General features: G+C 42.3%; 1 protein-coding gene across 1 annotated transcript in view; it reads left to right on the forward strand.

Moving 5' to 3' along the window:
• kcnt1b (potassium sodium-activated channel subfamily T member 1b) overlaps positions 1-25,458 on the forward strand; it is an 88,386-nt gene that overhangs the window by 22,853 nt on the left and 40,075 nt on the right. Inside the window, exons 3-16 of the mRNA XM_045706785.2 lie at positions 6,787-6,866; positions 8,938-9,040; positions 9,641-9,706; positions 12,192-12,240; positions 12,640-12,699; positions 13,691-13,765; positions 14,018-14,101; positions 15,833-15,927; positions 18,686-18,866; positions 21,937-22,101; positions 22,328-22,464; positions 23,435-23,498; positions 23,887-23,995; positions 24,303-24,411. Of these exons, the coding sequence (XP_045562741.1) occupies positions 6,787-6,866; positions 8,938-9,040; positions 9,641-9,706; positions 12,192-12,240; positions 12,640-12,699; positions 13,691-13,765; positions 14,018-14,101; positions 15,833-15,927; positions 18,686-18,866; positions 21,937-22,101; positions 22,328-22,464; positions 23,435-23,498; positions 23,887-23,995; positions 24,303-24,411 (1,377 nt within the window). The remainder of the gene's footprint in view (positions 1-6,786; positions 6,867-8,937; positions 9,041-9,640; positions 9,707-12,191; positions 12,241-12,639; positions 12,700-13,690; positions 13,766-14,017; positions 14,102-15,832; positions 15,928-18,685; positions 18,867-21,936; positions 22,102-22,327; positions 22,465-23,434; positions 23,499-23,886; positions 23,996-24,302; positions 24,412-25,458) is intronic.

The raw sequence follows: 25,458 nt of genomic DNA on the forward strand, positions 1-25,458 counted from the left end.
TACACGTCTCGAATGTTCAGAAAGTTAAGCTTACGTTGCAAAAATCTCATTGACTAAAATGACAAGTGATACAGTACTGCTGGCTGGTGAAGTAGGCTAGCTAGCAGTGACTGCGTTGTTGACTTTGTTTGAACGTGTAGCTGGCTAGGTAACCTCGATAGTTTCAGTACTACACCTTATCATGATACAAAAGCAACTATGTAGCTAGCTAACATAGCACTAATCCTTTGTAATGTATTTAGTTTCCTTTGTAATGTATTTAGTTTCTACAATGCTGCTCGTCGGTAATAGTTGGCTAGGTTTGGAAAAATGGTGTCGCGGGGGATGAAAATAGCTGGCTAGCTAACCTCGATAATTACTCTAAACTACACAATTATCAAACTATGACAAAGACAACTATGTAGCTAGCTAACACTGCACTAGTCAAATCGTTCCGTTGTAATGTATTAGATTCTACAGTGCTGCTAGTCAGTAAAGGTCAGCTAGCTAGCAGTGGGTTTGACGATGACTAGGTGTGTTGACTAAGTCTGGAGTCTGGACAATGGCGTCGCGTCGCGTCGCGGCTGGCTAGCTAACCTCGATAATTACTCTAAACTACACAATTATCAAACTATGACAAAGACAACTATGTAGCTAGCTAACACTGCACTAGTCAAATCTTTCCATTGTAATGTATTAGTTTCTACAGTGCTGCTAGTCAGTAAAGGTCGGCTAGCTAGCAGTGGGTTTGACGATGACTAGGTGTGTTGACTAAGTCTGGAGTCTGGACAACGGCGTCGCGGCACGGCTGGCTAGCTAACCTCGATAATTACTCTAAACTACACAATTATCAAACTATGACAAAGACAACTATGTAGCTAGCTAACACTGCACTAGTCAAATCGTTCCATTGTAATGTATTAGTTTCTACAGTGCTGCTAGTCAGTAAAGGTCGGCTAGCTAGCAGTGGGTTTGACTAGGCAGGTGTCTAGGAGCCTTACACTGAGCACACACCGAAAAGGAAGAGACGTACATCCTCACGTCCTTAGCTAAAGTGGGCCACCAGTACTTCCCTCTAAGACCCCGCACCGTCTGATCAATACCTGGATGACCAGAGGAGGGTAGCGTGTGAGCCCATCTGATCAATCTATCGCGAACACCAAGCGGAACGTACTTCCGACCAGCTGGACAACCTGGTGGAGGGGGGTCTGATCGTGATGCCCGCTCAATGTCCGCGTCCACCTCCCACACCACCGGTGCCACCAGGCAAGAGGCCGGAAGTATGGGAGTGGGATGGATCGACCTCTCCTCAGTGTCATAGAGACGGGACAGTGCGTCAGCCTTAGTGTTTTGGGAACCTGGTCTATACGAGATGGTGAAGCGGAATCTGGTGGAAAACATCGCCCACCTAGCCTGACAGGGATTTAGTCTCCTAAAGCCGAGCACCACCCGAACAGGGAGAGGCGCCACCTTCGGTGGAAATCGTGACACACTCCCCCCCCATGGTTGTCCTGTCTACCTTAGAGAAGTAACAATCACTGACACTGTCATCTGTGTGTGTTACTTCTACGCCTTTTAATTAACAAGACATATGGAATGAAACATCTGTCTCTTTCATTTATCATGGTTTCACTTCTCCCAACAGATGATAGTGAATCAGATAACAGAGCATTTAAAGCAGCTTTGTTCTCTTCAAAAAGCTGTTTGATGTTTATATACAGTGCACAGTCTTCACTTCAGTGTGTCATTTTCAAAGCGGCTTGAAATCGTAATCTTCTCGTAGGCAATAGTGTGTGTGTGTGCATGTCTTTGCACGCACACATGTGCGTGCGTTCAATGTGAATGAAAATTAAATATTTAAGTTACATTGTGAATTCTAATAAAATATACATTTGTGTGTGCATGTATACTGAACAAAAATATAAATGCAACAATTTCAAAGATTTTACTGAGTTACAGATCATAGAAGGAAATCAGTCAATTGACAAATTCATTAGGCCTTAATCTATGGATTTCACATGACTGGAAATACAGATATGCATCTATTGGTCACAGATACCTTAAAAATAAATTGGCCTCACAATGGGCCTCAGGATCTCATCACAGTATTCTTGTGCATTCAAATTGCCATTGATAAAATGCAATTGTATCATGACACTAGGCGAGACCCAAATGCAGACACAGGAGGCAGATGGTTGGAGTTTAAGATGTTTAATAAATCCAAAGGGAATAGGCAAGAGAATGGTCGTGGACAGGCAAAAGGTCATAACCAGATCAGAGTCCAGGAGGTACAGAGTGGCAGGCAGGCTCGAGGTCAGGGCAGGCAGAATGGTCAGGCAGGTGGGTACAGAGTCCAGAACAAGCAAGGGTCAAAACCGGGAGTACTAGAAAAAGGAGAAAAGGCAAAGCAGGAAACCAGGAAAACCGCTGGTAGGCTTGAACATACAAGACGAACTGGCACAGAGAGACAGGAAACACAGGATACACTGGGAAAACAAGCGACACCTGGAGGGGGTAGAGACAATAACGAGGGCAGGTGAAACAGATCAGGGTGTGACACAATTGTGTTTGTAACTTGCCAATACAATTACCCCACCGCCACCATTGTGTACTCTGTTAAACAACGTTGAGATCAGCAAACCGCTCGCCCACACGACACCATACACACGGTCTGTGGTTGTGAGGCCAGTTGGATATACTGCCAAATTCTCTAAAACGACATTGGAGGCGGCTTATGGGAGAGAAAAGAGCATTAAATTCTCTGGCAGCAGTTCTGGTGGACATTCATGCAGTCAGCATGCTAATCTGTGTCATTGTGTTGTGTGACAAAACTGCACATTTTAGAGTAGCCTTTTCTTGTCCCCAGCACAAGTTGCACCTGTGTTATGATCATGTTGTTTAATCAGCTTCTTGATATACCACACCTGTCAGGTGGATGGATTATCTTGGCAAAGGAGAAACGCTCACTAATAGGAATGTAAACACATTTGTGCACAAAAGTTGAGAGAAATATGTTTTTTGTGCATATGGAACATTTCTGGGATCTTTTATTTCAGCTCATGAAACATGAAATGAATGAAAGCGAGATGCAGAGGAAGATTCTGGCTCAATAGCTACACATCTCGTAGTATACAATCTAACCTCTGTCAGGCACAAACAAGGTTCCAAGGTCCCTGCAGGAGCTTAGAGCCCATTATTTTTTACCCTCTGCAGGAGTTAGGGGAGGCAACCATTTTGTTACAGAAAGAGATCAAATAAATCTGTTTCACCCCCACTTTAGATTAGTTGACTCACAGTTAGTCACAGTTAGCTCTCCCATCATTTGTAACCTCCCAGACACACCCCAGCGTCCAGTCCATGGGCCCTTATTAATGTAATTGCTTTACATGAACGTCAATGTGTTTCATTAGATAGCTACAGTATATGTTTATGCAACTGTATAGGATGAAATATATATTTTTAGAGTGACTAGCTTGTCAATTATGAATAAGTGGTACCACATGGGTGATCCATAAATCACAGTGACTACACCTTTCTGTTTTACTTATTCATGACATGATGGATTAGGAGAGTCCAATTGGAATACATGGAATAGCTGAGGGACCAATCAGAGTGCACATTCTTAGAAAAAAAGGTTCTGGATAGAACCAATAAAGGTTATAGTGCTTGCTGCATATATGACACCCCTAAAGGTTCTATATAGAACCGTTTTGTAGAGTTCTCTGATCAGAACCCCAGGGGTTCTTCTTCACTGAACAAAAATTGTTTCCATATGGAACCAATTTCAGGGTGATATATATGAAGCGTGCATAAAACCCTTGGTGGTTCTATCCAGAACCTTCTTTCTAACAGTGCAGGATATAAATATTAAGAACCTCTCGTCTCTGAGGATGTCACACACAGGAAAGGATGGGTAGGGATGTGCTACCCTGGGGAACACCAGAAATACTGCATTCGCCTCTTCCTTTTTTAGTACACTAAAATTATTCGCACCACAACAAAGCTTTCTACATATAGGAGCCACAGCTATGTAATGTGTTGATCATTAGGTAATATGCATTATAATCAACATATGACTGAACTTAATGAGAGTTCCTACTTCTTACATTACTGAACTTCTCACACTAGTACAGTATGTAACTTCCTTGGATAAATTGTATTGTAGGCCTACTAAGGGGGTGGCTTAGCAAATTGCATCATGGGAGAAGAAGTAGATCAAAATAATGCTCAAGGTGGTCGGTGTAAAATAAAGAAATAAGTTGGAGGAACAATCACAGAAAGTCAACATGACTCATTTATTGATGTTCCTAAGTTATTAAACCACATACAGTTATGTGTGTAAGCTGTTAGGGTAAATTCTAGGCTCCCTAAGGATGTAGGATATGTGGTTTTAAATTGCATCATGGGAGAACAATTATGCTCAAGGCTGCGAAATAAGTAGGAGGATCCATTACACTTTAAAGAAATACATTATTTAAGGTCTGTTCAAATCCTCCACCGGAAACGATGTCACTCCATAGCTATCAGAGTGTCAAATTGAAGATGAATGTGGCGTGTAGCTTAAATGCCACACATTTCAACAGACAGGTAACGGTTCTTCCAGACAGCAGGGATGCAAACTAGTCACCTTTCGGCGAAATTCGCCTTTTTGAATCCAAAATATGTGTGCTATGTGCTTCGTGTAGATCCGATGAGAATCGTTTTTTTGGGGGGGCTTTGTATCATCCAAGGCTCATCCAATCGTACACATAACAGAAGAAAGAGAGAGAAAAGACAACCAATTTGCTAGTTTACGTCATCCAGTGCGCACTCTGGAAAGACAGCGGGAGAGAGGAAAGGCAGTTTGTTCGTCCCCTGAACGATACGAAGAGGTAGGTGAGAAGCCTGACCGCAGAGACGGGTGTTGAGAATGTGATGAAGCGTACTTTTTGAGCTATAACAGAAAAACAGCTGGCATTTGAAAAGTTTGAGGTGAGGGACAAAGTGTGGTGGAACAAGTGTTGTTAGCATTAAGTATCTTGCTAGCTGGATTGAATTCTCCGTTACCTAGCCAGAGAAATGTTGAGCAACATTTGCCAACTTTAACTGATCAAATAATTTAGTTCATGGTGTGAAAATTAGCTGGCTGCTAACCAATTCGCATTAGCATTAACTCGTATACGACTCCTTGCCTTTCCTCAAGTTATAACTCGTTAGTTGCTTACTGGACCCTGGCAATCTGTGTGAAATGTTAACTAACTAGCTAACGAACTATCTGTGAACTGATGTTTTTCCTCTAAAGTAACGTTATGTGGTTAATTTTTGAATGAGAGAATTAGGTGAAAATGAGGCGTTGCTTGTTAAACAAGTGGATTCAGGGATGATGAAGTGGAGCTGGAGCTGGGCCTGGCTTAAGCTGGATGCCAACATAGAGGTGAAAGGAACACCACACACTTTCCCTCTTACAAGCAGAAAGTGTACAATGTAATAATGTGTAGCCCAAAGATATTGCTTTTGTTGTGTTGAATTTGACAGTAACACGTTTGAGTGAGGGGGTGTTATTACATTTTTTTTACTCAGTGAATGTAATTTTTGCACACATGTGGGCAGTTTAATAGAGCAAAAATAGAATGCCTGTTTTTTTAATTCTATTTCTACTTTAAATTAAGATGTTTTTTCCCCAAGTGCAATATTTAGATGTGTGTGGTCACATGTGTTCTATTATAAAGGCTGTCATGGCTAACTACAATATTAGTGTATTGTTTTTTTTCTCTCAAGATTTGAGTGTCATTTGCAGTAAAGTCTAGGCAACAAATAACATTGGATTGCTTTCTTTACATTTTTTAGCTGTGAGTTAGGTTCACATGAACCACTTTATTTTTCACACAGAGACTGATCATGTAGATCATATTCTTTGTTGTTTAATTAGTTAACCTGCATTTCCCCCTAGCAGGGATTGTTTTTGCATGTTTCAGTGCAACAACAAAAAAGTGTCACCTTTTTGGGCCCTCACCAATTTGCATCCCTGCAGACAGGGAAGGCATTGATGTTAAAACAGATTGCATTCTCAATGTGTTGTTGTGCCACATCAGATCCATTGCTCTGTCGTATAACAATATTCAACCTCTAATATATGTTTCCAAATTCCCATGGTTACTGTTCATCTCTTTAATAATTTATTAAACTTTGTGGTCGTAATTGGACCACTGTGGGTAATAACAGACTATAAAGGGGCCATTACGATGTATTACTTCTTTAAATCTAAGCATTATCTGTCTAGCTACCCATTCCAGGAAAACAGAATCAATGAAAGGAACTGGTTTTGTATGAGGGCCAGATTGGGAATTTAGCCAGGACTCCAGGGTTAACACCCCTACTCTTACGAGTGCCATGGGATCTTTAGTGACCACAGGGAGTCAGGACACCTGTTTAACATCTCATCCGAAATACAGCACCCTACACAGGGCAATGTCCCCAATCACTGCCATGTGGCATTGGTATTTCATTTAGACCAGAGGAAAGGGTGCCTCCTACTGGCCCTCCAACACCACTTCCAGCAGCATCTGGTCTCCCATCCAGGACCAGCTATGTTCCTTCACTCACACTGTTGAATTCCTCATATGGTACTCTAATGCAACATTGGATGTCACAGATACACAAAAAAACAGAGCTTCCCAGTATTCACCAGAATGCATCTTGATAAAGTTCATGTACTCACTAATATCATGACACCATTCAGAATTTAACCACAAAACCATGGTCCTTGTATCTATATGGATGCATGTGACCTTCCATGGTAGTTGTACTGACTGTCTCTCTTCTGTCCAGGGTGCAGGTGGAGTTCTATGTGAATGAAAACACCTTCAAGGAGAGGCTCAAGCTGTTCTTCATCAAAAACCAAAGGTCAAGTAAGTAGATTACAGCACAGAGAAGTACAGTACTGTCACATAACAAGGAAGTCAGAGACCTGGAAACGAGAAGGATAATAACTTTAATCTAAGTGATAAGGTGCATTGCATATGCAATTTCAGCTCCAGTCAGGGTTTTCAATTAGTTGTCGCGACACATGGTGCTGTATCTACACACCATGTAAGTGTGAAAGGAGGACAATACTTTAGGTTTTTTGTTGAGGGAGAAGGTATTATCATTTCTGATTAGGACATAAGGTACAGTAGGCTTTCTAAAATTGACATATCTGTCCAACTTGCCATGCACAATGTGTGTGTTAGACATCAATCTTAGGTCTGTGTGTGTGTGTGTGTGTGGTTGCAGTATGTTGTTACTGTTTGCAATGTAGTAGTCGTTATCTCTGAGCAACTTCCCATCTGTTATAGAAAAAAAGCATCAGGGCCAAATAGAAATGTCATGCAAATCCAACCTGTATAGAGCCTACTGCTGAGCCAGCAAGCCATTTACAATGATTGTTTTGGCCTGTTCAGTTTAGAACCATTGTGAAGCGTCGATGTTGTAACTGGGTCCCCTGGTGAGTTTATATTGCAAAGAGATTCAATGGCAGGCAGGCTTGGATGATTTAAAAATGAAAATTGTCTTTGTAAAGCAACTAGCACCATCCTCTGACTTACATGTGTATCTGCAGCCAGGCAAGGGGTGTGTGTGTGTGTGTGTGTGTGTGTGTGTGTTCAGCCTTGTGCAAACACAGTGTTGTTGTAATGACTTTACTGTCACCGTACTCTGGGTTGTGTTATTCTTCCCCAATTATCATAATAATTAATCCTCTATTCCACTGCTTTATATACCTGCCACAACATACAGCATTCAAACACGACCTCCCCCACAGGTTGCCATATAGTTGTTGAACCTTGTCTTTAATCCCTACTTCAAAGCAGTGACACCTGTGCTGTGTTGTTGCTGGGAGCTGTGTGTGAAAAAGAAGAGTCGGGGTAAATCAGTTGTGAAGGCTTGCCAGACCAGCATGAAGCCGTGTCAGTCATGGCTCTGTGCATAGACATATATTGTCACTTTAGACTGGTCAGAGAGAGAGCAGAAAGCACAGCCTGGGCACTTAGACAGATAGGGTTCAGGGGAGGAGAGATGTCCGGTAAGGCAGAATCACTGGCTCTGTCCGTAGACGGATATAATCACTTTTTTCTGGCCACAGACAGACGGAGAAGATACAGAAGGGCAGCACTCTAACAGGTTCAGGTGAGAGATGATACATCTGTCAGGTAGAATCATTTTAAAACATTCGGAAATCTGTAAAGCGTAGTTGAAATAAAAAATGCTCTCGACTCTTGACCATTCAGAATGCCGCAAATGCACATGGCAGAGGTAATTAACAGAGGGCTGGCTGCTCTTCTCTGTAGTTTTTGGCTAAAAGCAACAATGAAAGAAGTCTGATTTTTTTTGCCGTGATAGAACTGATTCTGACTGGAAGTCTAAATGTGCAGCATTAGCTCAGCACGGTTATAAAAATAGAATATATTTTATTAAGTATTTCAAATGTCATGGTAGGTAACAATGTCACAAGGATAATATCATTTAATTTATAACAAATCTTTTTTATTGTCAAAATAGGCCTACAATTTCTGTTCTCCGAAAATGAACACTCACTCAAGTAATCGAATACTAACGTCTGCTTGGATATCCGGATATTCGATTAAATGTCCCCACCTCTTATTTCATTGGCCCAGGATGAGGTCAGTTTCCAAGTTAAAAATGCATTTCCTAAACTAGTATATCCCTATACTAATGTGTCTTGCATTACAAAAACTTTACTGCAAACATCATCCAGATTTATTAATATACAATAGCCCGGATTAAGCATATTCGTTTTTTAATAGGTGATAAATCAGCACAAATTCAGTTACTCTTTACCATAATAAGTTATTAAGCTTGATTTGACCTTTGTCAGCTATAATCGTTTAATTCCCTCTTGGAAACAGGTGAACAGATTTGCTCCCAATGCAATTACTTAGTAAATCTGGCCTTTAGTGTTATATTGTGTTTGCTCCCCTGCAGGCCTAAGGATCCGTCTGTTTAACTTCTCCTTGAAGCTGTTGACGTGTGCCCTTTACGTCATCAGAGTGGCTCTGGACGACCCTGAACAGGTCACTGGAGTATGGTGAGACTCCTACAATTGCATCTATCTCTTACTAGAGTCCTGCTATTTCACCTCTTACTAGTGACTCACCATGTATGCTAAACTGTGATTTGTCATTTAGCTGGTGAATACAGCCTTGTGTGGGCGCTAGGAGACAGAATACATACATACTTTACTGATTACGTATTTTATTCCTATTGATTGATAAATGTGGTATTCATCCATGTGGGTATAGTTTGATTCAGAGAATCTAACTTTCACACAGTTGAAAAGAGAACTATTTGGTCCAGATAAAAAAAGATTCAGAGTTTCTATGACTGAAATTAGTTTTTTATTTGTGAGTGTGAGACACAAAGCCTGAAAGAGCGATGTTGGTGATGGGGCAGCCTTTCTCTCAGTCTTAGTGTAGTGATGGGGAAGCAGGATATGTTTGTTTGTGTATCCCGCCGCCAGAAGCTCTTAATGACATAGTCCCTCTGCCTCCCGGCCATCACCATGGCAGCATACAGTACTGAGTGAGTGATGGTGACTATTACCCACAGGGTATATTTTTCACCACACACACACACACTCTCTGAATGACTTCCTTCCCCCCACCTTTCCTATGCATTTCATTTGCAGTGTCAACTGTCAGAATAGAACAAGCACAGCCACAGCAGAATCCACAGAAATCACAGAAATCAACTGGTAAGTTATGAGGGTCACTGTACATTGACTTGACCCTGGGCTTTGAATGTGTTTTGGATTGTAATGTGCTCAGCTAATTCCATAGTTATCAGGTGGTGTTTTGGAATTAGTATTGTCTAGCCCAGGGGTCACCAACACGGTGCCCGCGGGCACCAGGTCGCCCCCAGGGACCAGATGAGTCGCCCGCAGGCCTGGTCTAAAAATAGCACAACTCACTAGTGAGCCGCGTCTGAAATTTAATTGTATCCTGTTGCTATTCTTTTTAATCACACTTGCATTTATATATATTTAAAAATGACAATATCTTAAAAATATTTTGATTATACATGAGTTTAGATAAGTTTAGGTGAACTCTGACCTACTCTAGTTCAAAGGTCAGTATTGTGCGCTCGAAAAAAAAACAGTGCTCGTGGAGAGTAAGCTAGCGGGCGCAGCGAAGATGGTAGCTGAATGCAGTTTCTGGCGAAGTGCAGCTGGTTTAGCATCCAGTGCGACGAGTCCGTGGACAGCAGCAGTATAGCGCAGCTGTTAGTTTTTATCCGGATGGTGTTTGAAGATTTCTCCACAAGAGAAGAACTCCTGGCACTACTGCCCTTAAAGACAACTACGAGGGGAGTTGACATTTATAACACGGTGAAGGAGTTTTTCGTGCAGAAAATGGTACCATTGGAAAAGCTGGTAGCGGTGACTACAGACGGGGCTCCTGCTATGATCGGCCGACATACAGGTTTCATCGCTCACTGTAAAAGTGACCCAGACTTCTCAAAATTTCTGCATTACCACTGCATCATTCACCAGCAGGCATCATAAACAACATCCGCTCCAAAGCAAAACAGCACAGGATTTTCAAGGTGCTATTGGAGGAGATGTCAGCTGAATATGGTGACCTGCTGCTACACACAGAAATCCGATGGCTTAGCAGAGGATGAGTTTTACTTCGTTTTTTGTCACTTTTGGGTGAAATCAAAGAGTTCGAGCAGTCCAAAGGTGAAGACGTCTCACTGCTAGAGGACACAGAGTGGACACTTGACCTTGCATTTTTGACGGACATTACTGGGAAACTAAACGACTTGAACTGCAAGCTGCAAGGCAAAGGTAAGACTGTTGTTGATCTGATAAGTGCTTTAAATGCATTTAAAGCCAAGATGAACATTTTCTCTGTGGATTTACAGAAAAAAAAGGTGCTGCACTTTCCCTCTGTGCAGTCGGTGCTGAAAGACAATGCTTCTGCATCTGAGACATTTGACAAAGTTGCAGAAAAGTACTGTACTCAAAGTACTCAAACTCTTGCCCAGACTTGGGCAAGAGTTTGAGAATAGGTTTTGTGACCTTCATCAGCTTGAGCCATGTGTGTCGTTCATTTCCAATCCTTTCATGAATGTGGACACAACATTCTTTGCTGAGCAACTAAGTGCAACGTTCAACTTGGATGCTGGACAGGTGGAGATTGAAATCATAACATTGCAAAATGACCTCCACCTCAAAGCCTACCAGGCTGCACCAAACTTTTGGTGCCTTGTTGACACAGAGAAGTGCAGTGGAGTATGCACAGCAGCTATGAAGGTTGCTAGCCTGTTTGGTTCAACCTATCTCTGTGAATCAGCGTTTTCTGACATGAACTTCATCAAGAACAAACACAGAACACGCCTCACTGATGCACATCTGAAAGACTCACTCACAATTGCAGTGTCAAGTTACACACCAGATTACAATACACTGGTGAACAGCATGCAATGCCACTCTTCCCACTAACAAAGAAACATACCAGATGTTGTCAGTGGCAACATGGCAGTGCCATGGCGAAGTTGAATTAAAATATTGAAGAATTGTGTTCAATTTAAAAGTGTGTTAAAAATGCAGCAGATTTGGTCATTAGTTCAAAATGTGACAAGATTTATTGAAAAATAAGTTGATTTTTCTAACATTACATAATTGATAACTTTTTGAAACATAGTGCAACATAGTTCATGATTTGTTAAAAGGGTTTGTCAGTGGCTAGTGAAAATGGGACATTTTTCCTATGAAATGTAGTGATGTAAGTGATCATCTGAACATTTAACAATTACTGAGATTAAAGTGCTGAATATTGATATCTGTTTCCCACCTTATTGTCATTGTTGATAATTATTGTGAGAAATTATTAACGTGATCAGTGTCTTCACATAGATGAGTATCATTAATCATTATTAATAACGTATAACTAAAGGCAAACTGAGCAAATTTGTTATTTCAGAAGAGCGTATCAAACTGGTAGCCCTTCATATGACTCAGTACCCATGAAGTAGCTCTGTTTCAAAAAGGTTGGTGACCCCTGGTCTAACCCATATGGTGTATTTATAGCCTACTCAATAATACTGTTTTGTCTTGTGAAAGGGAGAATTAATTTTGTATGATGATGATAATAATAATATTAATAATAATAATAATAATAATAAATATACAGTACATACTATATAATCAATAAGGTTGTTTTGTCTTGTGAAAGGGAGTTGATTTTCTGGGTGAACAGAAGGGTTCCTGTCTGGGCGATACAGGTAAGAGGAGACTGAGAGTCACAAACATAGCATCTCATGTTTTTCATTCAACAATAGCCACACAATCACTCTGGGCCGAACCCATATGCGTACATATCCCTGTGAATCTCCCATTGACACCAATGTAGGAATTCATGCAGATTTCAAGATTCCGTCCTCTATGCCTTTCCAAACATTTTGGAATTTTGACCCTACCAAGAGTCATCTTTATTGGTACTGGAGTCCAAGTAAAACGTAGCATCTTAACACACAGCATTTAAACTGAAAACATTTTACAGCCGGAAAGTTTTTAGAACAGGAACGACTTTACAACACATCTCTCTCAAGTAATGAATTGCCTAGGTGCCTTGGTTAGATTGCAGCCCAGGTAATATGTTTCTTCTGTCTGTTCTGCTCCAGGTGACCGTGGCCTTAATCAGTTTCCTGGAGGCAATGCTCCTCACATATCTCAGCTACAAGGTAAGCCACCTCAGCTGTACTCAGTCAGGGTCGTATAAGCTAGAAGGAAGTAATTTCATTGAGCAGTCCTGAGGCATGTCTGTGTGAGATTGCATTTAATTGGTGAACTTTCTGGCAAAGTTTTTACAGCGACCAGTGTGAATGCACCTTCACTTAGCTCTAACCTGGGCCAGAAGAACAGATAATTAATACGCTATCCCATTGAACAAAGTCCTGGAATCCCAATGAATTAAAGATTAGGTGTCCATCCTACATTGATTTTATTTCCTTAAATGACCCATTAATTAAAGTGCTACTTTGCTATGTGTCTTTGATGATTTAGGTGAAGTTTGATCTACTTCAGGAGGACAAAGTACATTGGGTTTAGTTTGTTTTGGCAGATAGATCCCATCCCCATTTGTTTTAATGAATCCTTTTATTATGATAAGTTATGAGGGCTTGTCATTACTACAACGATATTGGTGTTGTTTTGGTATTCGGACCTAGTCACTATTACTGTAATTAGTACACAGACAGAGCTAATGCCACGGCTAACACTTTAGAGCAAACGCTCAGTCTACCAGATGGGCGGGGTTCGCAGTTTTGTCCCTATTTTATTGGTTCCATTGCACCAGGCAAGCTCAGTCAAGCTCAGCTAAAGTATTTTAAGTTATTTAGAATAGTGTTTGAACCCAGGTGTGATTGATCATAGTTATTTTCGCATTCGAGGCGGCAGGTAGCCCGGTGGTTAGAGCGTTGGGCTAGTAACCGAAAGGTTGCTGGATTGAATCACCGAGCTGACAAGGTAAAAGTCTGTCATTCTGCCCCTGAACAAGGCAGTTAACCCACTGTTCTCCGGTAGACCATCATTGTAAATAAGAATTTGTTCTTAAATGACTTGCCTAGTTAAATAAAGGTTAAATAAAATATAATAGTTCTGATCTGTTCACTATTACTGTAATTAATACACAGCCTTGGCTTACACTGCATTGACCCTGTTTCTTTGTTCCAGGGGAATATCTGGGAGCAGATGTTCCAGATCTCCTTCATCCTGGAGATGATTAATACCGTGCCATTTATAATTACTGTGAGTCTTCTTCTATCTGATCTCACACACACGCACACACACACACACCATATTCCACAAGCAAACAAGGCCCATTAGCAAACATATTACTTTTTGCAGTGTTTATGGTGTCGATTTCAGGCTCTCGAGACTTAGGAGTATCGTAACGCAAGACTATGAGTATCGAAACTTGATGATGGGAGCATAGGCCTACACTGTACATGTGCATATTGCCCTAGGCTCGAGTATTCACTCATTCAATTGTCTTTTCAGATCTTCTGGCCGCCGTTGAGAAACATCTTCATCCCAGTGTTTCTCAACTGCTGGTTAGCCAAGTGTGCCCTGGAGAATATGATTGTGAGTATATGCTATAACCATAACGCAGCAGGCAAAACCGGACAAAACTAGTTGCAATGACGTCATTTCAACCAGTTTCATTCGCAGGGAATACATGTAACGATGTACGCTGAGAGTCGGGAAGCAAGTTCAGGGAGTGAATACATTTAATAAATAAATGAATAAAACAAGAAACAAACAGCGCACTGACATGAAACAGCAACAATGACGACTAGGGAAGAAACGAAAGGGAGTGACATATAAAGGGCAGGTAATCAAAGCGGTTAGTCCAGTTGAGTGTCGTTATGCGCGTAACGCTGGTGACAGGTGTGCCCTAACGAGCAGCCTGGTGACCTAGAGGCCGGAGAGGGAGCACACGTGACAATACATGAATCAGTTCTAAGAGATTATATACAGTAGTCTACCAGTAGAATAGCCAAACTCTGTCTGCATTATGTGAGAAGACAGTCCAAAGCAGTGGTGGGTAGAAATTCTCTAGTTATAAATAGTCAAAAGACACCCAGTTTCTATTTGTATTGAGTAAAGCAAACCGTCAATGAGTGTAGATTTGAGGCAGAGCCAGCAGCATCTCTCTGTGGGCAGATGGTTAGGTCCAGGGCCAAGGAGACCAGTGCTGTGAGAGAGAACAGAGAACAGATCTAGCCTAGAGAGGTTGGAGGGAAGTAGCTAGTCAGACAGGCAGAAACATTAACACGTAATGAAGAGACGTGGTGGGTAGGTAGCTTGAAGAGAATGGAGGGGAGATGGTGGGTAGCAAATCAGCCAGGCAGAAACATTTAACAAGGTGTGGCATGGACTGCATGCCCACTGGTATATCTGAGGAAAGGTCATGTTTAATGAATGGTTGCATCAGTATCAAAGTAACCAGATATGTTTGCTATAGAAATAAACAGACAGAGATGGTGTAGATCAGTGCTATTCAAAGTCGGGTTTGCCAAAATATATATTTTTGAAATTAAAATGGGACAATATACTGTACACAAGTTTTTGAGAAAGATAATTTGAAAATAAAATGTTATTAAGTAAATGTATTTATTGGGTTCTTTTCATTTTGAAAATTGAATTAAAGGTTACTGTATTTATTGGTGTAAAAATATAAATGTACCGATTTTTAAGGTTGTGTCATTAGATTTAGGGTGGGGTGGGGTTGCAAGAAGTTCTTGGTGAAAAAATGGGGTCCCCAGAAGTTCTGGCAGAAAAAATGGGATGCCCGGTGAAAATGTTTAAATACCACTGGCTGTAGGGGGTGCGTACTGGCGGCAGAGAAGTCAGGCGCAGGAGAGCAAAAACTGATTTACAATGGCGCAGTTTAATAAACAAAACCACCGTAAACAGAACAATAAATCAATGTGCAAACAAAACCCATTACACACCAGCATAACGTGCACAAGCAGTACAATAAACAATTCCAGACAAGGACATGGGGGGAACAGAGGGTTGAATACACAACATGTAATGATGGAATTGAAACCAGGTGTGTGGGAAGACAAAATAAATGGAAAATGAAAGGTGGATCGGCGATGGCTAGAAGACCGGTGACGTCGACCGCTGAACGCCGCCCGAACAAGGAGAGGGACCGACTTCGGCGGAAGTCGTGACACTGGCGTAGATAGATAGGCAGACAGACTGGTTGACCAGCAGACCAATTGACTGACCAACCGATTTAATATTAACACTCCTTCTCACTGTCTTTCTCCTTCCCACTCTCCCGTTACCCCTCTTTCTCCTCAGAACGATCTCCATCGTGCCATCCAGAGGACCCACTCTGCCATGTTCAACCAGGTCCTCATACTTATCTGCACCCTTCTCTGTCTGGTCTTCACTGGGTATGTTCTCCCTGATCCCAGACCCTTTTCCCTTGAAACTCCATGGATCTGGCACCATGGGCAGCATCTCATTCCACAAAAAGGTTCCCTCCCATTACACACAGATCTGATAGAATCTGGTTAGGTGTAAGAAACATTGAAAAAAGGTGACGCTATTAAAATGGGCCAAATTGGTCGTAATTAGAGGTCAACCGATTAATCGGAATGGCCGATTAATTAGGGCCGATTTCAAGTTTTCATAACAATCGGAAATCGGTATTTTTGGGCACCGATTTGGCTGATTTGATTTATTTTATTATTTAAAAAAAATGTATACACCTTTATTTAACTAGGCAAGTCAGTTAAGAACACATTCTTATTTTCAATGACGGCCTAGGAACGGTGGGTTAACTGCCTTGTTCAGGGGCAGAACGACAGATTTTTACCTTGTCAGCTCGGGGATTCGTTTTTGCAACCTTCCGGTTACTAGTCCAACGCTCTAACCACCTGCCTTACATTGCACTCCACGAGGAGCCTGCATGGCAGGCTGACTACCTGTTACGCAAGGGCAGCAAGAATCCAAGGTAAGTTGCTAGCTAGCATTAAACTTATCTTGTAAAAAACAATCAATCTTAACATAATCACTAGTTGACTACACATGGTTGATGATATTACTAGTTTATCTAGCGTGTCCTGCGTTGCATATAATCGATGCGGTGCCTGTTAATTTCTCATCGAATCACAGCCTACTTCGCCAAACGGGTGATGATTTAGCAGTGTCGTTGCACCAAATCTAACCATAAACATCAATGCCTTTCTTTAAAATCAAAACACACGTATATATTTTTAAACCTGCATATTTAATTAATATTGCCTGCTAACATGAATTTCTTATAAACAGGGAAATTGTGTCACTTCTCTTGCCTTCTGTGCAAGCAGTCAGGGTATATGCAGCAGTTTGGGCCGCCTGGCTCGTTGCGAACTGTGTGAAGTCCATTTATTCCTAAGAAAGACCGTAATTAATTTGCCAGAATTGTACATAATTATGACATAACATTGAAGGTTGTAGAATGTAACAGCAATATTTAGACTTAGGGATGCCACCCGTTAGATAAAATACGGAACAGTTCCGTATTTCACTGAAAGAATAAACGTTTTGTTTTCGAAATGATAGTTTCCAGATTCGGCCATATCAATGACCAAAGGCTCGTATTTCTGTGTGTTATTATGTTATAATTAAGTCTATGATTTGATATTTGATAGAGCAGTCTGACTGAGCGATGGTTTGCAGCAGCAGGCTCGTAAGCATTCATTCAAACAGCACTTTTGTGTGTTTGCCAGCAGCTCTTCGCTGTGCTTCAAGCATTGAGCTGTTTATGATTTCAAGCCTGTCAACTCTTGAGATTAGGCTGGTGTAACCGATGTGAAATGGCTAGCTAGTTAGCGGGGTGCGCGCTAATAGCGTTTCAATCGGTGATGACACTCGCTCTGAGACTTGGAGTAGTATGCTTCGAGGGTGGCTGTTGTTGATGTGTTCCTGCTTCGAGCCCAGGTAGGGGCGAGGAGAGGGACGGAAGCTATACTGTTACACTGGCAATACTAAAGTGCCTATAAGAACATCCAATAGTCAAAGGTATATGAAATACAAATGGTATAGAGAGAAATAGTCCTATAATTCCTATAATAACTACAACCTAAAACTTCTTACCTGGGAATATTGAAGACTCATGTTAAAAGGAACCACCAGCTTTCATATGTTCTCATGTTCTGAGCAAGGAACTTAAACGTTAGCTTTTTACATGGCACATATTGCACTTTTACTTTCTTCTCCAACACTTTGTTTTTGCATTATTTAAACCAAATTGAACATGTTTCATTATTTATTTGAGGCTAAATTGATTTTATTGATGTATTATATTAAGGTAAAAGAAAAGTGTTCATTCAGTATTGTTGTAATTGTCATTCGGCAAATCGGTGGCCAAAAATACCGATTACCGATTGTTATGAAAACTTGAAATCGGCCCTGATTAATCGGTCGACCTCTACATGTCATTATCCAATACAGAGAACTAACTGAGGAAGTCAGTCAGAACAGACAGCAGAATCAATGGTATCATTCTCACTGATTACACAGATCAGAGCAGAAGTGTTGTGGTGCATTGATCATGGGGAAAGTAGGATTTTGATCCTTAATCTGCCAGGCTGAATTTCAATGTAGATGTATGCCAAAGCCTCTGAAATATTATCGGTAATGAAGCCGGTAGAAATGAGTAGGTCATATTGACTCATCACCCTACTATCATTACATGATAGTGTAATTCACCTTTCTCTTTGTTAATTCAACGTATCCATATTTTAATTAAATCTATCCTTATTCTAATAAGTGTAACAGTATAGCTTCCGTCCCTCTCTTCGCCCCAACCTGGGCTTGAACCAGGGACCCTCTGCACACATCAACAACTGACACCCACGAAGCATCGTTACCCATCGCGCCACAAAAGCCGCAGCCCTTGCAGAGCAAGGGGAACAACTACTTCAGGTCTCAGAGCGAGTGACGTCACCGATTGAAACGCCACCACCGCTAACCAGCCAGCCATTTCACATCGGTTACATAAGCACACTGCTATTTCCTCATGCAAAGCCTAGTTCCAGCGTTCTAGTGGTTCTCCATAATACAGATTCAGAAACGTACAATATTGAGCACTGAGCGTCTATGCTCGCAAGACTACCTCGTGCAAAATGTTGCCCCCTAAATGTGAAATCCCTCTCCTCCTTCCAGGGCGTGTGGTATCCAGCATCTAGAGAGGGCCGGAAAGAACCTGACTCTGTTCAACTCTCTGTATTTCTGCATTGTCACCTTCTCTACGGTGGGCTATGGTGACGTCACACCTCATATCTGGCCTTCTCAGCTGCTGGTGGTCATTCTCATCTGTGTGGCCCTCGTGGTGCTCCCGCTACAGGTATGAGACTGAATATAACAGAGCTTATACAATGGGAAAATAGCCTGTGTGGCCCCAGATGTTTTTTGAAAGATAATTGAGGCTGAAAATTATTTCCCATAATGTTTCCTGGGTTGACTGTTGATTGTTCTCAAACACTGTATCACAACATTTGATTTAAGAAGTACCTGATCAGAGCTGTTTGGAAATGATAGCTGTATACCTGTAGTAGTAACCATAAAGTAACATCCTCAATGCTAAGACGGCTTGAACAAACATCATGATCTAGAACTAAAAAGAAACAGACGTAGTTGCATCTGGTGTAAAAACTGAAATTAATCTGCTTGTCATACTCTGACCTCATGCACTGTCCATCTGTTTTTGGAACTCAGAAATGAGGACACATTTGATCAGTTATTGCATTCACTAACTGTTGGGTGAGGGGGGTTGAGGAGGGGATTTATTTAAAATACTATTTGAAGAGGTAGCGTTTCAGGTGCTTTCAGAGGATGGGCAGGGACTCTGCTGTCCTAGCTTCAGGGGGAAGTTGGTTCCACAATTGGGGTGACATATCAGAGAAGAGCTTGGACTGGGTTAAGCAGGAGCTGGTGAGAGGGCCAAGAGACCAGAGGTGGCAGAACGGAGTGCTCGGGATGGGGTGTAGGGTTTGAGCATAGCCTGAAGGTAGGGTGGGGCAGTTCCGCTTGCTGCTCTGTAGGCAAGGTCTTGTAGTGGATGCGAGCTTCGACTGGAAGCCAGTTGAGTGTGCAGAAGAATGGGGTACATGGTAGAACTTGGGAAGGTTGAAAACCAGGCGGACTGCAGCGTTCTGGATAAGTTGCAGGGGTTTGATGGCACAAGCGGAAGGCCCAACCAACAGTGAGTTGCAGTAGTCCAGACGGGAGATTACAAGTGCCTCGATTAGGACCTGCACTGCTTCCTGTGTGAAGTATACCTAAAATGGCGCCGGAAGAAATGGCAGCAGTTTTACGGGCGCCTAACCAATTTGCTATTATGTGTTTTTTCTTGCGTTGTTTGTAACTTATTTTGTACATAATGTTTCTGCCACCGTATCTTACGGGGGGGGGGGGGGGGGTCTGTGCATATTTGTAAACAACAGCTGGTGCACAAAATCTAAGGAAGTCTCTAGATTTTGCTCACCTGAAGTAGAGTATCTTATGATAAACTGTAGACCACAGTATTTGCCAAGAGAGTTTTCATCCATACTTTTTGTGGCTGTTTATTTACCACCACAGACAGATGCTGGCACTCAGACTGCACTCAGTCAGCTGTATAAGTAAATAATCAAATATTATCATGTTAAATGCTCAACCAGAGGGGGAAAAAATTCTAGATCACCTGTACTCCACACACTGAGACGCATACAAAGCTCTCCCTCGCCCTCCATTTTGGTAAATGTAACCACAATTCTATCCTCCTGATTCCTGCATACAAGCTAAAATTAAAGCAAGAAGCACCAGTGACTCAGTCTATAAAAAAAGTGGTCAGATGAAGCCGATGCTAAACTACAGGACTGTTTTGCTAGCACAGACTGGAACATGTTCCGGGATTCTTCCGATGGCATTGAGGAGTACACCACATTAGTTACTGGCTTTGTCAATAAGTGCATCGAGGACGTTGTCCCCACAGTGACTGTACATACCCCAACCAGAAGCAACATTCGCACTGAGCTAAAGGGTAGAGCTGCCGCTTTTATGGTGTGGGACTCTAACCCTGAAGCTTATAAGAAATCCTGCTATGACTTCCGACGAACCATCAAACAGGCAAAGAGCCAATACAGGGCTAAGATTGAATCGTACTACACCGGCTCTGACGCTCATCTTATGTGGCAGGGCCTGCAAACTATTACAGACTACAAAGGGAAGCACAGCTGCGAGCTGCCCAGTGACGAGCTTACCAGATGAGCTAAATCACTTCTATGCTCGCTTCGAGGCAAGCAACCCTGAGGCATGCATGAGAGCATCAGTTGTTCCGGACGACTGTGTGATCACGCTCTCCGTAGCCGACGAGAGTAAGACCTTTAAACAGGTCAACATTCACAGTGCCGCGGGGCCAGACGGATTACCAGGATGTGTATTCAGGGCATGTGCTGATGAACTGGCAGGTGTCTTCACTGACATTTTCAACATGTCCCTGATTGAGTCTGAAATACCAACATGTTTCAAGCAGACCACCATAGTCCCTGTGCCCAAGAACCTACCTAAATAATTATAGACCCATAGCACTCACGTCCGTAGCAATGAAGTGCTTTGAAAGGCTGGTAATGGCTCACATTAACACCATTATTCCAGAAACCCTTGACCCACTCCAATTTGCATACCGCCCAAACAGATCCACAGATGATGCAATCTCTATTGCACTCCACACTGCCCTTACCCACCTGGACAAAAGGAACACCTACGTGAGAATGCTATTCATTGACTACAGCTCAGCGTTCAACACCATAGTGCCCTCAAAGCTCATCACTAAGCTAAGGATCCTGGGACTAAACACCTTCTGCAACAGGATCCTGGACTTCCTGACGGACCGCCCCGAGGTGGTGAGGTTAGGTAGCAACACTTCTGCCACGCTGATCCTCAACACTGGAGCCCCTCGGGTGCGTGCTCAGTGTCGAAGGCAGTGGATAGATCTAGGAGGATGAGAACAGAGGGGCGAGAGAGTCAGCTGTGGCAGTGCAGAGAGCCTCCGTGACACCGAGAAGAGCAGTCTCGGTTGAGTGACCCGTCTTGAAGCCTGACTGGTTAGGGTCAAGACGCTTGTTCTGAGAGCGATAACGAGAGACTTGATCAGAGACCGCACGCTCAGGAGTTATGGAAAGAAAAGAAAGAAGGACTTCACAGAGCAGCAACCCTCCTCATAAAACATTTTGATATAAGGCCAAAATCCCCACAGTATACATTAGCTAATGAATAGAATCCATAGAAATCCATTTCATGAACTTAACTTCTGCATCAGCATTTTAACTCCTCACTCTGTCACCATCCAAAAGCACATCATTAGGCTATAAGTGTATTACTTACAGTAGCGTACAGCAGGTTGTTGTAACCCCAAGTGGGTGTGTGTGTGTCAGTTTGAGGAGTTGGCCTATCTGTGGATGGAGCGTCAGAAGTCAGGAGGGAACTACAGCAGACACCGGGCCCAGACAGAGAAGCATGCTGTCCTGTGCGTCAGCTCTCTGAAGATAGACTTGCTCATGGACTTCCTCAACGAGTTCTACGCTCATCCTAGATTACAGGTACGTCTACAGGAATAGAGGAAGGCTATGTTATTTGGTGTGTACTCCAAAGGCAGCGCTAAAGGACAACGCTCAATATTTCCGTTTTATTTGTCACCCTTGTCATTAAGACAATGAAATCGTGCCTAACAACTTGTGCAATTTGCTTGCAAAATATAATGTAAAAATGCAAACATTCAGTCTAGATGTAAGGTATCTAACAGGTATCTACCCTGCTCTCCTGCAGGACTACTATGTCGTGATCCTCTGTCCTACAGAGATGGACATCCAGGTGCGTCGTATCCTCCAGATCCCCCTGTGGTCCCAGAGGGTCATCTATCTCCAGGGCTCAGCACTCAAAGACACAGACCTCATGAGGGCCAAGTGAGTGACCCACAACCCACGGGGAGTAAAGAGTCTCAATGGGAGAGAAGGGCAGCATTGAACAGGGCCGTGGTGCGTTATAGATATGTTGTGGTGCGTTATAGATACAAATATCACATCTCTCGGTCAGCTCCATTCTATAGCATTTCTAATAGCAATGATAAGGGGGGATCAGAAAAGTTAATGACACCATCAGTTGAGGTCACATAGGTCGGCTGTGGTTACCTTAGATAAGGACCAACCTCTCATGAACCTGTTATTGAGTCCTCATACTTACTGGCTGATAGGCTTTCTGATCTCAGATATTAGTCAAGCGTCTGTGTACCTTGTGGTGCTGGCAGATTTGAGAACAGTGAAGTCAGGAAAATGGCGGCCGACGGTATTCATTTAGTTGGCTGTCCTCTCCTAGTACAGTTTATCAGTGTGATGGGATTTCTCACTACTGCTCATCCTCGTCATAACAGCCAAGTTCATAAGCATCAGCACACATTTTTGCCTGGGTATATCACACCATAACGTGTTGGCAGTGGCACGGGCTGACCTGTCAGTAACACAATACAGGCATTCATTGATATATGCAGCTGTTCTAATATATAGCTCCAGTTTGTATTGTGGCCATAGAGTGGATGTTATGGAATGGTGGTTGAATTGTGATAATACTGCTTGTCCCCATGAGGGAAAACTGGGATGGAGTGAAATTTACCCTATCAACTGCAGCGAAGCGCTGCATGGCCATTCAGTGAAAACTGAGTCATAATTCCAGCAGCTCATCCCTCCACTCTGCCCTTTTCACATATGAAATGACTCAGGATGATACAGAAATACAGTAATGGTACAGTTCATATTACAACAACATGGTGCTGTTAGCCTATTGGCTTTTCTCACAGGTAGTTCTCACTAATATTACTTGTCTGAAGCTAGCTTGGCTTGGTGTGTGTGTGTTTCTGTTAATACAGTGTGTTTCCTACAGGATGGATGATGCAGAAGCCTGTTTTATCCTGAGCAGTAGGAACGAGGTGGACCGCACTGCTGCTGTAAGTTTATTATCAGATTCATGACTTCATATTCAGCTCATTGCAATCATAACTCAACACATGTCTAAATATGAATAGAGTTACGATTGCAATTAACTGAATATTTCCACTCCAACTCCCTCTCAGTTAGATCGTGCTGATTGGCTCTGTGGCTCAAGTACTCTTTTACTTTTCCAATCAGCTGATTTTTCAAGATGGACAGAAATGGGAAGAAAATGAAAAATATGTATTAGATTTATATAACCATATTGGTCACACATTACAGCCTAGCTCGCCAATTCTCGGCTCATAAAATCTGGATTACATTTACGGTTGAGGCATGATGACAATATTGAAGGTGGAAATGGCAGAAGTGTCAGATGGTAAGGGATGTTGTTTTGTCCTGCAGGACCACCAGACCATATTGAGAGCCTGGGCTGTGAAGGACTTTGCCCCAAACTGCCCCCTGTATGTCCAGATCCTCAAACCAGAGAACAAATTCCATGTAAAGTTTGCTGGTGAGCTTACCTCCTCGCAAATAGTGCTCTTTCATTCTGTCTCCCTGTCTCTTTCATTCTGTCTCCCTGTCTCTTTCATTCTGTCTCCCTGTCTCTTTCATTCTGTCGCCCTGTCTCCCTTTGTCGCTTTCTCTTACATTCTCTCCACTCCATTCTCCAAATCACTCCATTCTTCACTTTATCTCTATAACTTGGTCGCTCCTTCCCTCCCCACCCCACAACTCTTTCTCTCAATTTCTGTCTCCTTCATTTGCAAGCCTTACAAAAAACAAGTCCTTACAACACCTATTTGCTCTGACTTTGTTAGATCATGTGGTCTGTGAGGAGGAATTCAAGTATGCCATGCTGGCTCTGAACTGTGTATGTCCAGCCACATCCACACTGGTCACACTCCTGGTGCACACCTCCAGAGGACAGTGAGTACACCTCATTAACTTCCCATTAAAACACTAATGATACTCTCCCTCCTACTGAAAACACTGCACATAAGCATAAATATTGAAACCATAAACCTCAGACTTTGGGGTTGTGAGAAAGTGCAATACAAATAAAATACATTATTATACATGCAGGTTTTGACGTGTGAAACCGTAACCTATACATTGAGGTTTCCTTCTTTCTAAACAAGTGCCAGGAAGCCACAACAACAACCAAATGTGGCACTGTCCAAAGGCCTTACCCTATTATGGTCTCCTTCCTGAAAACTACTGCACTGCCATAGAGTTTACCTTGTGCCTCCACACTCATAAATCTCACAGTGCGCTTCCATCTACACCAAGCCAAGGAGATAAAAACTTCAACACCGCAGAAAAGCTATCATAATCCTCTTTATGGAAACTTGGATAGGCTATTTTATTTTTATGTGTCAGGTTTTTATGGAAAAGTTTCTCTGAAGTCATCAGATTGATTAAAAGTGAAAATGTGAAAGGGAGAGCGAGAAGGAGAGAGAAGCGAGAGAGAGAGAGAAGAACAATGGAAGGAGGGTATGGATGAGTACAAGCTCATAAAAGGTCAGAAACATTTTGTTTGGCCAGATGGAGCAATTATTCAAGGGAAAGTGCTGAGTTGCAAATCAAGCCAAAGGAGTACTACGGGAGTGGAGGTAACTGAGCCAAACCAGAGTGTATATCAATACCCCTAAAAGCATTCAGTCTGAAAGCGTTCAGTCTGCCATTTGTCATACATAAAGAAGAAGAAGAACCATATATTTTTCACACTACTGAGGCAAACAATACCGTTCTGAGCTGTACTGTGCTGGCCAATTTACACATCCATACACCAAAGTTGCTGGAAAGGACAATGTGAAAATAAAATATCTGAGCCAGCACATTACGGTTCAGGCGGAGACTGTACTGTGAAAAGTGTATCAGATTCTCTTCATAATAGCTAGTAGTTCGTCACTGTCTAACATTGTCTTAGCATCTCAGGTCAAGGTGTTGTCAGGTATAAGACCACTGAGTCTC

Source organism: Salmo salar, chromosome 24 (genome assembly GCF_965601325.2).
Source record: "Salmo salar chromosome 24, fSalSal1, whole genome shotgun sequence".
Taxonomy (NCBI): domain Eukaryota; kingdom Metazoa; phylum Chordata; class Actinopteri; order Salmoniformes; family Salmonidae; genus Salmo; species Salmo salar.